Source organism: Hermetia illucens, chromosome 2 (assembly GCF_905115235.1).
Source record: "Hermetia illucens chromosome 2, iHerIll2.2.curated.20191125, whole genome shotgun sequence".
Taxonomy (NCBI): Eukaryota; Metazoa; Arthropoda; class Insecta; order Diptera; family Stratiomyidae; genus Hermetia; species Hermetia illucens.
The window spans coordinates 127,311,589-127,325,991 of record NC_051850.1 but is presented as its reverse complement, the minus strand read 5'-3'; the positions used below and the strand labels follow the sequence as shown (position 1 = coordinate 127,325,991).

At 41.4% G+C, this 14,403-nt stretch overlaps 1 protein-coding gene across 13 annotated transcripts in view; it reads left to right on the top strand.

Annotated features, from left to right (window-relative positions):
• The first annotated feature begins 9,297 nt into the window (after positions 1-9,297).
• The window catches only part of LOC119649256 (Down syndrome cell adhesion molecule-like protein Dscam2), a 252,363-nt gene continuing 247,257 nt past the window's right edge, over positions 9,298-14,403 (top strand). For all 13 annotated transcript variants that reach the window (XM_038051338.1, XM_038051337.1, XM_038051330.1 and 10 more), the window contains exon 1: positions 9,298-10,124. In XM_038051338.1, the coding sequence (XP_037907266.1) occupies positions 10,067-10,124 (58 nt within the window). In that variant the 5' untranslated portion in view covers positions 9,298-10,066. The remainder of the gene's footprint in view (positions 10,125-14,403) is intronic.

The window sequence follows — 14,403 nt, the reverse complement described above, 5'->3', positions numbered from 1 at the left end:
GTTTGGGGTCAATTATAACACCCAGGTACTTGATAACCCGCTTAGAGGCGATCATATATCCAGCGACTTTCACATTAACGGTGTTTTTTTCGGTCCGTAATTAAGACGGATTCCGTTTTTCCATACGCTAGGCTGAATCGGGCTTTTTCTAGCCAGGTCCTTACCGCTCTCCTCGCTGAGACGATGTTCTTTTTGGGACTCTCATCTGTCCCATTTTCTTCCACGAATCTTGGGTACTGCAAGAATACGTGCTCTGTGTTCTCTGTGATCGCATCGCAGTTTTAACAATCAGGTGATGCGTCCATTTTAAACCTATACAGATATTGGCTGCATCTACAATGACCAGTGTGAAATTGAGTGAGATTATAATTGGCCTCCCCATGTTTTCTCTCTAGCCACTCTCCGATGTCACATGGATCAACCTCAAGAATCCTTTCTTGACTATTTCCATCTGGTTATAGATTTTTCCTTTCCTTGTATCTGAGCCGTTTTTCTGGCTCAACGGCAGGCTGATAGAAGGCTGATTAAGTTCACTAGTAGTTGGGAAAAGATCATTTCCTAGGTATGGATGCGCCACATGCTTTGCTAATGCAATATGTGACGTGGAGAGCTTTCTCAGTGGCACCACCAACCTCAGCAGGTTGGTCTAGCCACACTTCCATCCATTGGAGCAGACCCATCTTTTCCGAAAGGTACTCACATTACCTTCGTTGGTCAGAACTATATCTAGCTGCACAAAGGCCCCTAGTGGAGTACGGCTCCTTGCTTCTCTATTCCAGGGCCAACGCATTACAATCACCGACAAGTAACTTCGTAATTAGTCCCTTTCCGTTGTGAACAAGATTGTCCAATATGTTTTCCAATTCAGGCAGTAAGAGACTAATTTTTGGCTTCGAAGCTATACACGTAAACACCGCTTATTTTTTGCCACTCAAAGCCATTGGTCGACTAACTCATGGTGCATTCTAAAGCTTGCCTACCACGAACCCATATCGACATTGTGCCTGTCGAGTCTGTGACTCATGCTTCCCCATGATGGTTCTTGTATGGTTCATTTACGATGCCACCTTCCATCTCAGGCTCGAGGGTGTTTTTCTCAAGTAAATTTTGAGCGACCCTGCAATGATTGAGGCTTATTTGGATAAACCTCATTTCCGTCCCTTCTTTTCTTTGCATGATTGCCATTGTGTCCTTTTGGGTACTACCATAAACTTCCCTCAGACTCACAATGGATTCTTCACCAAACTTCTCCTACTTACATTGCTCTTTCAACGCAGTGCAAATATCTCCTCTGGATTTTAAGATACTTCGTCGATATGCACTGCATATAGGTCTTATGGTTTTGGACCCGCTCTGTGATATTCTTCCCAAGTGAGTTCTTAACTTGATCAGTTTCGCTCAAGCTGGATTTTTATAACTAAAGCATGAGATCGCCTTTCTGTGTCCTTTTGATTTTACTGATTTTCCTGCCTAGATATTTTGGGTCTTTAGTATCTCCGTGTACGGCATATTGCCCAACTGCCATTGTTCCAATTAGCACCCTCGACTTCTTCTTCGCCATATAGTGAATAACCTCGGTCCATCCTCCATTTTTGATTCCTTAGGTCTCGATTCCGTTACCGACGATGCAGCATTTAGCTCAGGCTGCATCGTATCTGTACTTTCAATTCCGTTCTTTGAAGGTATTAGTGTACCTTTTTTCCTCTTAGGCATCTGTTGATTCTCCAGAGCATCACCGTCTTTATCCCGCACTCTTGTATTTGATGGCAAGTCGATGGAGCTATTGTTAGGTGTCCCCTGGGACGCCAGTGACTCTGTGTGGACCGCTGGTTTGAGCATTTGTTTTAGTTATTTTTCCACCTCCTGCGATCTATTATATTATAAAGAACACTAATGGCTTAAAACATTTCTCAATAGCTTGGTGTATGTTGTGCTTGTCTTTAATACACTCGCATAGCTCAGCTTTTTTTGCTCCAAGCTGCCATTTCAAGGCTTTATGCTCTATGAGCCCTGGCGGCCCTTTTTAAACACTCCGTCATTCGTTTTACTTGAACACAACAGTTGAGGGATATCGACGGCCATAAGTTCGCTCGATCACCCCCAAAAGCCGCCGGTACTGTAGTCTCCAGCCTCTACACCGTAATTTACCTTTTTCTCTCATCTTCCACTTTGGTTCTATTTTTTGACTATCCTTCCCATAGCTATTTTGTTCCACGCACCAGAAAAGAGCCAAGACGTGTCTATACACATTTATAAAAAAAAGTACATGAACACAGATTTACATATCAAAAAGATGGCCCCAGTCTGCCACCTGCGGTCGCGCTTCACAGGTTTGCCTGTTTATCTGTCCGTCCGTCTGGCTATTGGTCTGCACTTTTCGCAGACACGGTTACACCCATTGACACAAGAAACGTTAGAGCTGTGAACCGTCACGCTTTTGGAGAACTACATTATTGCATATTGAACTTAAGGGGGTCCTTGTACACCTGCAAGAGGGGTGCTCAATTTTTTTGAACAAATATAATCATGTAAGATATCAAATGAAAGGTTTTAAGGAGGACTTTACAATGCAGTGTCGACATGGTTTTCAAAGGCGTGGAGTGCGTAGGTCAAAAATCGGCAATTAATTGAAGGATCCATTCTCAGAAACATCCGAAGCGGTATGCTTAAGAAGAACCAGAAGATGTTGTACACAATAATTTCATTTTCATTCCCTGCACTTTCTTTCTTCCAAATTCTGTCCATGATACAATTGCATCAAATGGTATGGCAGCAGCCAGTTTGCTTTCGAAAGTTTTCGGCTATCCATGCATGTTTTGTGACAATCTTAATAGTCCTAGCGTGCAATCTAATTTACATAAGGCAAATCCACTACTATTGAGGACTCTTTGTTTATATCCACAAAAACAAGGAGCAGTGGGTCTACTCATTTCGGATCTGATTTATAGTCCTAAATATCGATAGTGCTCCGATATTCCGACGTCCTTATTTCTAGGGTAACTTCCCGACTTACGGTTCCGCCGAGGAGATGAATGGTCCTTCACAATCTTCTGACATCCGGTAAGTGTAACATCACGAAACCAAAGTAAACAAATTCGCCGGAGCGTTCTGCAGCTTCCAATGCATTAGCACCCAAAACAAGACTGTGTCGCGGTAAGTCACCTGTGTTAATAGACGGCTAAAATTACAAGTCTATGACGAAACTGCCTCAGACTTCGACAGATTGCTCAGCATACAAGAGGCCAAGATGAGTTCACTATTAGATCTTCTCCATTTAATTAGTCCGTAAAAAGAACGCTGTTTGCAGGAGCTAGTCAGTGAACTCGTCAGGGACCCATGGGTCTCGGGTATAAATTACTTACCTGAAAAAGTCAGTGTTGATCAATCACCCTGTTCTGTGGAAGCAGTGGTGCATCCGAAGCATCGGAGCTGACGTTGTCAATAAGAGAGGGAATATTAAAGAATGCGCACTCTTCACTGTAAAAGAAATGGAGGAAGCCATCTTGTACATGTAGAATAAAAAAGCATTTGAAGCGGAAACGGTTTTAGAGCGGGACAATCCAGGATTGATGCCATTGAGGATGTGGTCCAAATAATAAGACTGACTGTGGCACATAGTCGCCACATTCTAGGCTATCTTGCGAATAGAGAAGAATTATTTAAAGGACTTGGCCCTGCTCTGTGAGACCCGGAAAGGACAGCGTAGAATGGAGCTTACAACCCTAGTTTTGACCTTTAGAATACCAGATAAAATAGTCTGCAACAACTCGATATGCCGATGAATCGGATCTTGTCCGGTACGTGGAGGCTGTGTCGACACTGACTGTCACACGTGTTGTTGAGCTCAGCTCCAACTGGCTTACCAGATAGATGAGTAAGAATGGACTTACCCTAGCTCTGAAGAAAAGTGATGTGGTGAGCGATGCCAAACCTTTTCCTACTGGAGAAGGTAGGAGCGCCATCTCAATCTGCTGTCGGCGTGAGAGTGCCAAGTTTCTTCGGACACCATAACTGAGGTCATAGTGCAGAACGAGAACACATGGAGCAGAGTGGTATGTTACACTCAAGGCATTCTTAAGGTGAAGAAGAGGGAAATGGATAAGGGAAACGACGGGATAGCCGAGACTCCTCAATAACAAAGCATCTGCTCCTACATTGAATAGACCTGTCGTGGTGTAAAGGTCAAACAGTTGCGGGTTAGTGTCTTAGACACAACAGGAGGGTATTTTGTACTGTAGTCATGCATTTTATCTCCATACCCTAAATAATAAAACCTGTTGAAAAAGTTCAGTTATGAACGGTTTGGTTGATTCTTTATGAAATAATATTTCGCTATACGATAGTTCCACTTAAATATAGCTCGTTGTGAATAAACGTTGATTATATACTGAATATTCAGTTTGACATGATACTGCAATTTTATCTCATGGGGAGTAGTAATTTGATGTGAAAAAGTTTGACTTACTTTAATTTTGCTAATAATAGCAGAATTTCAACCAACTTTCGACCATGATGCCTCCTAGACTAGTATATCTTGTGGTCCATATGCATGGACCACCCCAATTTTTTTCAGATTTTTTAGTTGAGTATTTTCTGAGAATGGGTCCTTGAAACAATTGACTTTTTTCCGATCCCCGCACTCCTTCCCTTCAACCTATCTCAAAACTAATATCTATTTCGAAAAGTATTAATCGAGACCTTTCATTTGATTCCTTAGGTGAATATATTCGACAAAAAAAATGTCGCATCAACGTAGAACGATGTTACTCATTGCATACATAAGGATTCACAGTTCTCACTTTCCACCAAATTTCGTATGAATAGGAGTAACCATTTCTGAGAAATTGGGTGTGTCCGATAGGCGGATAGACAAATAGACAGACAGACGGGCAGACAGACAGACAAAAAGTAAGACTATTTTAATGAGATTTTGTTTTCAACAGAAACATGGATGTATTCGTTGCATATTTGACATGAAATTAGCGAATAATGCAGACATATTGTGACGGTGCGTTATCGTGGTGCAAGCTTTAAGAATAGTTCCGCCACAAATCCTTTCGTTGTTCAGCAAATACTACTCTTTGTTCACTGTCTTTTTGAAAAAATCATGACACATCTTTTGGTTGAGAATTGAGGTATTTTAAGTTCGCATACACTTGATGTCAAATTCTTTTTAGCGCGAATTAATTGATCATTCCATCGAAGACGCCTCTCTCGCAATTTTACTACGATCCGTGCAACTCCGTTTCGATCGTGGATACTCTCATTTCCGATGTGATCAACACGTGTGACACTATTAGTCCAGCGCAGCATCTTCGTCTTATAGTCGGCAATCACTCAAAACCTGAGGGAGCGATAGGACGAACGAGATTGCGATAAATTTTAGATTTGAGACGTTTGTTGATATGTCGATCAAAAAGGACACCAGTCGCGGAACGCCACCTTATCCAGATTGCGCTAGTGCGCGAACTAATTTGAAAACGCAGTTCTCCAATTCTCTCCATTCAAATATGCACTTTTAGCCATATTCAATCTGAAACCGGGTGCTTGAGATCATTTTTACAATTAGACGCTAGGAAAACCGGAAGGAAAACATCAGGTCACTGGCCGTTGGATGACCCGTGTGGCAGTGTTCATAGCAAGAATAACAAGTCAGAATACCGGAAGCTCGTGCTTCGGGTATAAAGGTTTTGTGTTCATCTTATCTAAGCAATTTCAACGCACATTTTTCTACCCGTATACAGCTACAAAACTACGAGACATACGTACATATTACAGCCGTAGATGTTACGCTCACCCTAAACAAACAAACTGCCTATTTTCGAATACTGTACACACATAGGCACGTATATAAATTGATCGTAACCATATTTCCGATTTACTTCTTATATCTATCTGAATTAGGCTCTACCCGCAAAGTTCATTAGCACGCATATACTATATACCTACATACACACATGTCTCGTTGGAATAATTGATATTCATATACAAATGATTAAAGAACTAAAACAAAATAATTCTTTTCCACCCAATTCATACGAACTTACTTCGTGTGGTACTGACGAATTGATATGTGATGATGACGTCATCAGGTTTTAAAGTGCACGAAATTCACAAAAAATGGAAAAGTTTCATCCTCTATAACTTTGTTAATAATAATTGGATTTTCTTCAAACTTGACCAAATTGTGCATTATGTTCTTCGTTATACCCATACCAAATTTTGTACTTCTGGGACGAACATAAGGGGGGTGCCGGGTAAATTTCTAAAATGTGGAAATATACTATTATTAACTTTATTTGTGCAGATATCGGAACCGGATATATTTTGAGGCCTAGATTTCGTAGAGATGCACTATTGAGATTTTTTTCTGATTTTTCGGTTGGATAGGTTCTGAGAACGAGACCTGTTACACTTTTTGGGGGTCATATTTTGAGCCCTCACTCCCCTATGTTTCACCCAATATCAAATATTGAACCAGTCTCGAAAAGTACTAATTGAGACCTTTCATTTGATATCCCACATGGCCACATTTTATGAAAAAAAATTTTGCACCCTCCTTTCACATGTATGGGGAACCCCCCTTAAACTTAACACAAAATGGCGCCAGTCGCTGCATGTAAAGGGAACGGCAGATCACATGCTCCTACCAATTTTCGTGACAATCGGTTCAGCCGTTTCCGAATAAATTGGGTGTGACAGACAGACAGACAGACAGACAGACAGACGGACAGACAGACATCGAATCGATTCTAATAAGGTTTTGTTTCACACAAAACCTTAAAAATGATGATATGGCGCTTCCTTGATGAACACGGACAGACACACGATGTGCGGTTTTGATATATTCGCCACACTTCCAGCTTTACTTTTCGCATGTTGGTACTGGAACTGAACCCAGCGCAAGAGTTCTTTTGGCATCAGGTGCTGTCTTAGAGCAGACGCTTTTTCCACATCCAGAAATGGCAATGTGCGGTGGGCGATGCTTTTCATGGTGTTTCTATATGAGTAACCGCGCAGAGTGAATTGCGTCGATAGTTCCACAATCCTTGACAGATACGTTTTAATTCGCGGTTCTTTGAACGAACGTAAATTCGTTTCTCAAGAATGGGTTCAAAAATCTTCATGGTATGGGACAGCAACCGAATCGGACGGTAATTTACACATTCTGCAAGACATTTTTCTTCTCCCATATTGGAACTGTGATACTTTCTCTTCAGTCAGATGGCGTTCTGCCTTCCTGAATGACCCGATTGAAGATTTCACTAAGCCACAGTGTTGGATTCCTGCTTTTCGCTTTCCAGAGTCTGATGCTATGTCGCCAAGTGCTTTTGCTTGCCTTGATTTGATTCGTTTAATTGCTTCCTCGATTTTAATCGCGCTGACAGTTACGTCCATGGTGTTTAACGTAGGTACCTGTCGTGAGACTTAATCCTACGGTCCTCTTAAGACACGGATTGATTTTGTGACCACAGTCAGAGCCCCGCTGAGACAAGCAACAACGGTACCAGTCTATACCAAGTGCATGGCTTAGCATTCATACTGGTGGATGCAAGAGATACTTAAATCTCTACCGAACTAAGGAGTACGGCACCCGTGTTGATACGCAACACCACGTCGAGGCCCGAAGGTCTCTTCTCGCTTGAGCACAACCACAACCACAACCACCATGAAACTCCCACTAGGGGGGCCAACCGCAAATAACCGAGCTGTCCTCACATACAACAGGAGTTCACCCGAAATATGTAAGTCCAGGGGCTTTCCCGGTTCCCATGGTACCAGTATACCCCTGGTAAGGTTTCGTGACCAATTTGCCACTTCAGATGAGTCCCCGTGCAGACTCAGTTCTGATCGCTCTGATTAGGTCTTTGGACCATTCGCCTACTGGATCACGGCCGGCAAACCAAAGTGAGTACAGCATCTCCCGGTGCCACCACTATGGAGGTTCTCCTCGGCCACTTAGTTTTGGTTTGGCTGATAGGGTTGCCGCCCCATCTTCCTCACCGCCACCTCTGAGCACCAATCGCACTGATAGGTGGAATTGTTTCAAATATTAGGAATTCCTTGGGAAGTGCAGGATGAACAAATTTTTCCGTTGATATCTGCTCGAAATATTCTCGCCATCTATCCATTGCTACTCGTCGGTCTGTAGGCGTACCGTTTTTGTCAATAATGCAACACAGCTGTTCTATCCGTTTTGGCGGCTCTCGACGCGATATTCGATAGAGATCTGTCTCATCATCTCCAATGTACAGTTTATCGTAAAAACTTTTGAATGAATCGCCCGGGCTTTTCCGACCGGGGCCCATCCGGCCACGTTGACTAAGGCGGACACCTTAACATTTCTCGGAGGCTTAGGATTGCTCAGTACGATCATTTTGTTCTTAATGATTTTTTTAAATTGCATCAAACCCTCCTTGTTTACCTGGGCTTGAGATCAGCATGCTATGCAATAACATCATAGGTAGTAATGGCAAAAATCATGATAGGTAATGTCATTGTAATGAAAACCGCTAGCATGACCTTCTTTTTCGACTGAAAACTACATGTTTTCCGTTCGGTCTCGGCTCATTTTCGCCATTTCATGTTCATATTAGTTATTTGAGAAACAAGGTAGTATTTTATTATTAAATTGGGGATCTAACTTGGCTCGACACACATGGCCTGTGGTTATGAATATATACACAACAGTCAAATTACAAATTATAAAGTTTAGTTGTTTGAAGGATTTGATTGCTGTTTAGTAGCCATTAATCGATATTCAAAGTGATACTTCGGTCAACTTAATGTAATGCTTTTTAGGGTAATAAGCTCAATCTCCCTGTATCGTTTATCTACTGTTTGAAATCAAACATTTTTTGAAGATTCACTTACTTCATTTGATACCCACTTTAGTACCACTGCACATCACTTCAATCAGAATCAGACTTTGGTCCAGCAGCACAAATTGATAGTGCACTGTTCTCATCTCTCATCACAAGGATTTCTATTCTACATATGAGGGTACACACTGCAGGTTTCTAATGCCATATTGTAATCCCTACATTCTTTACAGATCGTAGGAGCGCTTTCTATAAGTGAATTATATTGAGACAATAGCACTTCAATCTCCCTCCCAAATCCATCTCTGCTGAGGACAATGTCCTCGCCGTGTATTCTTCTTATCAGGACATGCATGAAGGTGGTGAGCATGCGCCTTACTTTGGGACTTCTCCAACCGAGATTCGATGATGGTTCCATGCAAGCAATCCTATCCACTGCAAAGAACCAGTTGTTGAGTGAACTTTGGAGCGCGAACACGACAAAACCGCAGCTGTCCTGGGAGAAAAGTAACAGAGTGTATTCCCATTTCTCTCACCTTTCACACACATACCAGCATAGGAGCAGACAAGGTATCATCGTCACCATAATCATCAACATCATCATCACAGTGTTCATCACCGCCGGCATTACCGCCTTCTCCATCATAGCTGCCACAACATAAACCACTTCCACTTGCCACCCCAAAAAAATCAGTTTCACCCCATTACAAAGGTGGTTGTTGGACACAGGAAGGCAGTTGAGGGTGAACCGCCAAAAAGTTCAGTTTGGATCAGTCGGTCTTAGGTACGAGGCTCGAAGCTGGAAAATTGAGGTGCAGTGTTCTAGTGAGTGTCCTGTGGATATGAAGTGAAAAAAATCTGATTGCAACCAAGATATGTGTGGAAATGATTTGAAAAAAATAATAATCAACATTTTTGGTTGCGGTGCGCGCTTTGTCCTTCCTCATGCAAGGGTGATGTAAGTTCACAAGGAAGTCGGCAATACTGAAATGCTCTCATCATTTACTTGATTACATAGTGCAACGTCCTTAACGGGGAAGAGATGGATAAACGATAAATGTGATAGTAATTCGATTAAAGTGATTTTGAGCCCGGGGCCAGTATTGCCTGAGTTGGCAGGCACATACGGTGCGGTGCGGTGCAGTGCCGAAAAGTGATTTGTGTGTGTTTCCAGTTCTATAGTAGCTAGAGTCGCCTAGATATAGATACCAACCCCTTCTTCGGAATCATCGAACATATAAAACATGTGGATTAGCAGTCATGTAGCCGTAGCCGTAATCGTTTTGTTTCATTGTTTCATTGGTATGGCAATTTTTTAATTAAATTATTTTAGAGAATATATTGATATGAATTGTATTTTTCTCAAAGCAAATACTAAGTATTAAGCCATTGAAGATAGTGGAAAGCTTTACTTTCACAAGAATCTTATGCGATTTTGCAAAACTTACAGTCTGGGCTGCATTTTTGTTGATTGATCTCGAATTCATTTGCCGCAAATAATACACTAGCGAATGTCTATAACAGTAGATTAGGACCAAAACGAAATCAGTTACTAATAGACTGAAAATTGCACAGGATCTTTTTCCCTAAGAAAATCTGAAATACAGCATCAGAAAAGAAGCTTAAAGGGCCTTTCAGTTTCCCTCGATCCTATGAAATAATATCTTAGGAATTATACCAAAAATTTGTAAGCTTCTTCAGCAGAAGCACATGCTGCAATGGGTCAAGATATTCATGCGATTACGTTCTAGAATCCAGAAGACCGGTTGCTTCAATTTTCCCTAAATTATCGAAATACATATGTATAGATACCCACTGACTGTAAAAATATACATAATCTACTAATAAAATGGTAGACACGTGCATGGTATTCATAAATAAGAAACTTTGTTGGTGTTCATAAACTCCTATGTGCTAACTATAAATATGCACTATCCTTGACAGTTGCTGGCAATGTTTTTCAGGCATTCCGAAGGCCTTGTACTCTTCCACCACTGTTCTACACTAAGTAGTTCTAGAGTGATCTACACGTCAACCATCTTAGGATAGCGGACACCACTGCATGGTATAGCCAGCAACAGATCTGCCATACTTACACAGCATTAGACCTATTCACTGCCATTTTCGCCTTCTTGTGGGGACGATTGAGGACATTTGTCCGATAACCAACGTAATTATTTATACGGTGTTGTCTCATCCGAGAATATGTCTTATCCTTGTCGAAGGAACACAGCTTTCCACTGATATTGAGATTAGCACCCATGCATATGTCGAGTGGCAACTAATTCGGTGATACCGTCGGCAGAAAGAACACTATTCGAATGGACAAATTATTTAATTTCCATGTCTTGTTAAGTTCAAAAAGAAAAGCAGGTTTGATCCTAAATTGTGATTAATATTTTTGTTGATATTTATCTTCTATTCGATTTATTTTGTCTTCCAATCTAGATTCGTTTGGTGAAAGTTGTTGATTTGATGGGACAGCGATATGTCGTTCTAATAGCAACTGTAAGTTTCTCCGCAACGCTTCCTTTACCGTAGAGTACTCCAGATGCCCTCCCTGTTAATGAGAAAATTTATTCCTGACTGGTTCATTTAGGAAATAGAGCAACGAAAACAGTTACCTAACAAGGAAATCTAAGGGTTGAAATAATCAACGTTTTTCGGACGTAAGATTGAAATGAGCGTAGGGTGCGGTCACTATTTATTGTTAACCACTTAAAGGATTCCTACAATTAAAAACGAATTATGGTCAGCGATATAATGAAAGTAAAATAAAAATCCCAAAGCACAACTATCTTAAGCGTAAATAGGCTAGATTACATTTTTAAAGTTTTGTGTAAACCAAACCTTCATTAAAATCGGTTCAATGTCAGCCTGTCAGCCTATAAGTCTATCTGCCTGTGTTTTTCTATATGGAAGGTGGAAAGCTTCGAAAACTGCCACTGACTTCTGCCAGGCAGTTATGTGGGACTTTTATCCACTAAAACTACTTCCTTCTCCATCCACTCTTCCTTCGGGACTGCCATATAGTATTACGTTGCGGGGCTGAATAAGTATTTAACTGTTAATTGTGATGGTGATCCTCCTCTCTCTTTCTGCCTCGCAAATCTTGGGCAATGAAAATCTGCATCCTCCGCATCATCCCCTACGCAATAGAATCTCGGATAGTTCAGTGAATCATGATGACCAAATCAGTGAAAGTATCCTCAGTTTTTAGAAGTCAGTCACTATGTTCGTCCAAAGACTGAGTTAAGTCCTAGCACACGTTACCATGCCTTCGTTTAATCTAACTCTCGACGTACGGTATCAGCCTATGACTACAGCGTCTTTTCTTACTCTCGCCTCATTGTTTCTGCCGACTGTCGACGAGCGGATCGGAAATCCGCATCCTATATTTGGTAGCATTCAAGCGAATAACGAGCTAACTAGCTAGCTTTGTAGATGTTTCTTGAAGTTCAACTTCTGGTCGAAAATCACCCCGAAATATTTGAGAGTACGCTTGGAATGTATAATTTGGTCCCTGGCTTTGATTTTCTTAGACCTGTACTTAATGCGCCTAGTGATCACTAACAATTTTGTTTTGTGCTCTGTCTGATAGTCTGATAGTCCAGCGTTTCGCAAAAACGACCTTACCTGCCATATTGCTTCGTTGGTGTATTGTAATTCCAATGTCAACTGCGAATTCAATGGAGGTGACCTCGCTAGGGAGACGCAACGTTAACACTCTATTATACAACTTGCCAAAGAACAAAGGACTGAGGACTTATTCTTGTGGAACACTACAAGTTGCTCGATATTCTTTAGGATCCTCATCTGAGTCGCGACAACGCTACCTTCTTATCAGAAATTTAGAGAAGATTTGTTTCCTCCTCACAGGAAGGCTCTATCATCGCGCTACATTTGCTTGCTTCAAAAGCTGGTTTAGCCAGGTTTCTCACCAAACTGACCGTATCGATTGTTGATTTCACTTTCCGGAATCCAATCTGCCTCCCTGACAGACCATCTTCCGTTTCTGCGACTGCAAGTAATCTCTTAGAGATTACGCGCTCAAAAAATTTGCCGAGTTATTTTGGAGGTATATTGGCTGAAATTTGAGAGGCATTTACGATGAAGGTTCGCCTAGTGGCATGTTCGGCGTCGATAGTTTTTGTTTCTTCCACTGTGCAAGGAGAATATTTACTTCCAAGTATGCAGTAAATACTTGTGCGTATGCCTGTCAGACACAATTTGCTTGATTGACGCCAAATTTGGGGGGAAGGTGAGAACTGTGGGTTCCCACACATGCAATGGGCTACATGGTTCTATGCCAATTTAAGAGGGAATATATTCAGAAGGGGGGCGCACAATCTTTTTTTCGACCAAAATATATTTGTGTGGAGTATCAAATCAAAGGGCTTGACAAGTACTTTCCGAAACCGGTCTTACTTTTCGAATTTGTTGGAAAGGCCAGGAGTGCGGCGCTATCAATTCATCATTTCTTTTATGAACCCTTTCTCAGAAGCTATCAAACTTAAAAATCTCAAAAACAACACAAAGCGGCCAATATGCGGTATTAGGTTTCAAAATAATCTACTCAAATTAAGTTAATAGTAGTATATTATTATAACCTTGAAGTATTGGATAGAAACTCCCCGTAACTTTACCCTAGAGTCATAAAAATAGTTTACAATGTAGACTATATTGTGGAGCATGATGTTTCCAGTTTGATCAAAATCGTGCTATTACTGACAAAGTTATGGTAGTTCAAAATTGTCTCTGCCATGCAACTTTATTGCAATCCAAAATACTTAATATCAATATCACACTAAAGTGAGTAGTCTAACATGCTAAAGGCGTATAATAATAATATCGTGAAGAGATGTCACACTGCGTCCTAAAAGAACTAGTGTCCCTTTAGTTGCTATAATATACCTATGAGCTATAATATGTCGTTTAAGCTTATAACCGACAGAAACTTTATTAAGTTCCCTACTGCCAAGTGTTTCAACCTGGCATTAAGTATTCTCCCAGGTGCCCGAATCTACTTTGCACGAGTACGGGAAACTAACCCAGAAAATGTGTGGGTAGTAACCGTAGATATACTTAGCTTCCCCAGGCGATAGTTTAGCCTGTAGTGATCGGTGAGTGTTCCCATTATGATTCGGAGGCTCTTCTTCGTGAGGTTTAAACAATCTTTCGAGCGGATTGGATTGTTTCATTCCTGGTAAATATGCCCAGTAAAGTCTCTACGCCGTTCTTCTTTCAATGTCGTAGCCATAAACCCATTTCTGACTCCATAGATTGACTCTGCCCCATATAGCGGCATCGCGGCTCTCTCGCTGGCCAGCTCGCCTGCTGCTTTACTACCTTTTTATCCAATGTGGCATGGAACCCAGACTACCCAGACCTTATTGAGCGAGCCGAGCGTGCTCAGGTATGCGTCTCAGGTATTCACATACCAGTTTGGAATTAACCTGGTAGGACCTAAGTGCCTTAATAGGTGAGAATAGCAATTTTCTGCCCCATGTAGTTCCTTTCGAGAGTAAAGGGGGCACATCTGTCTCTGGCGCATATTTCCGCCTGTTATATGCTGGTGTCC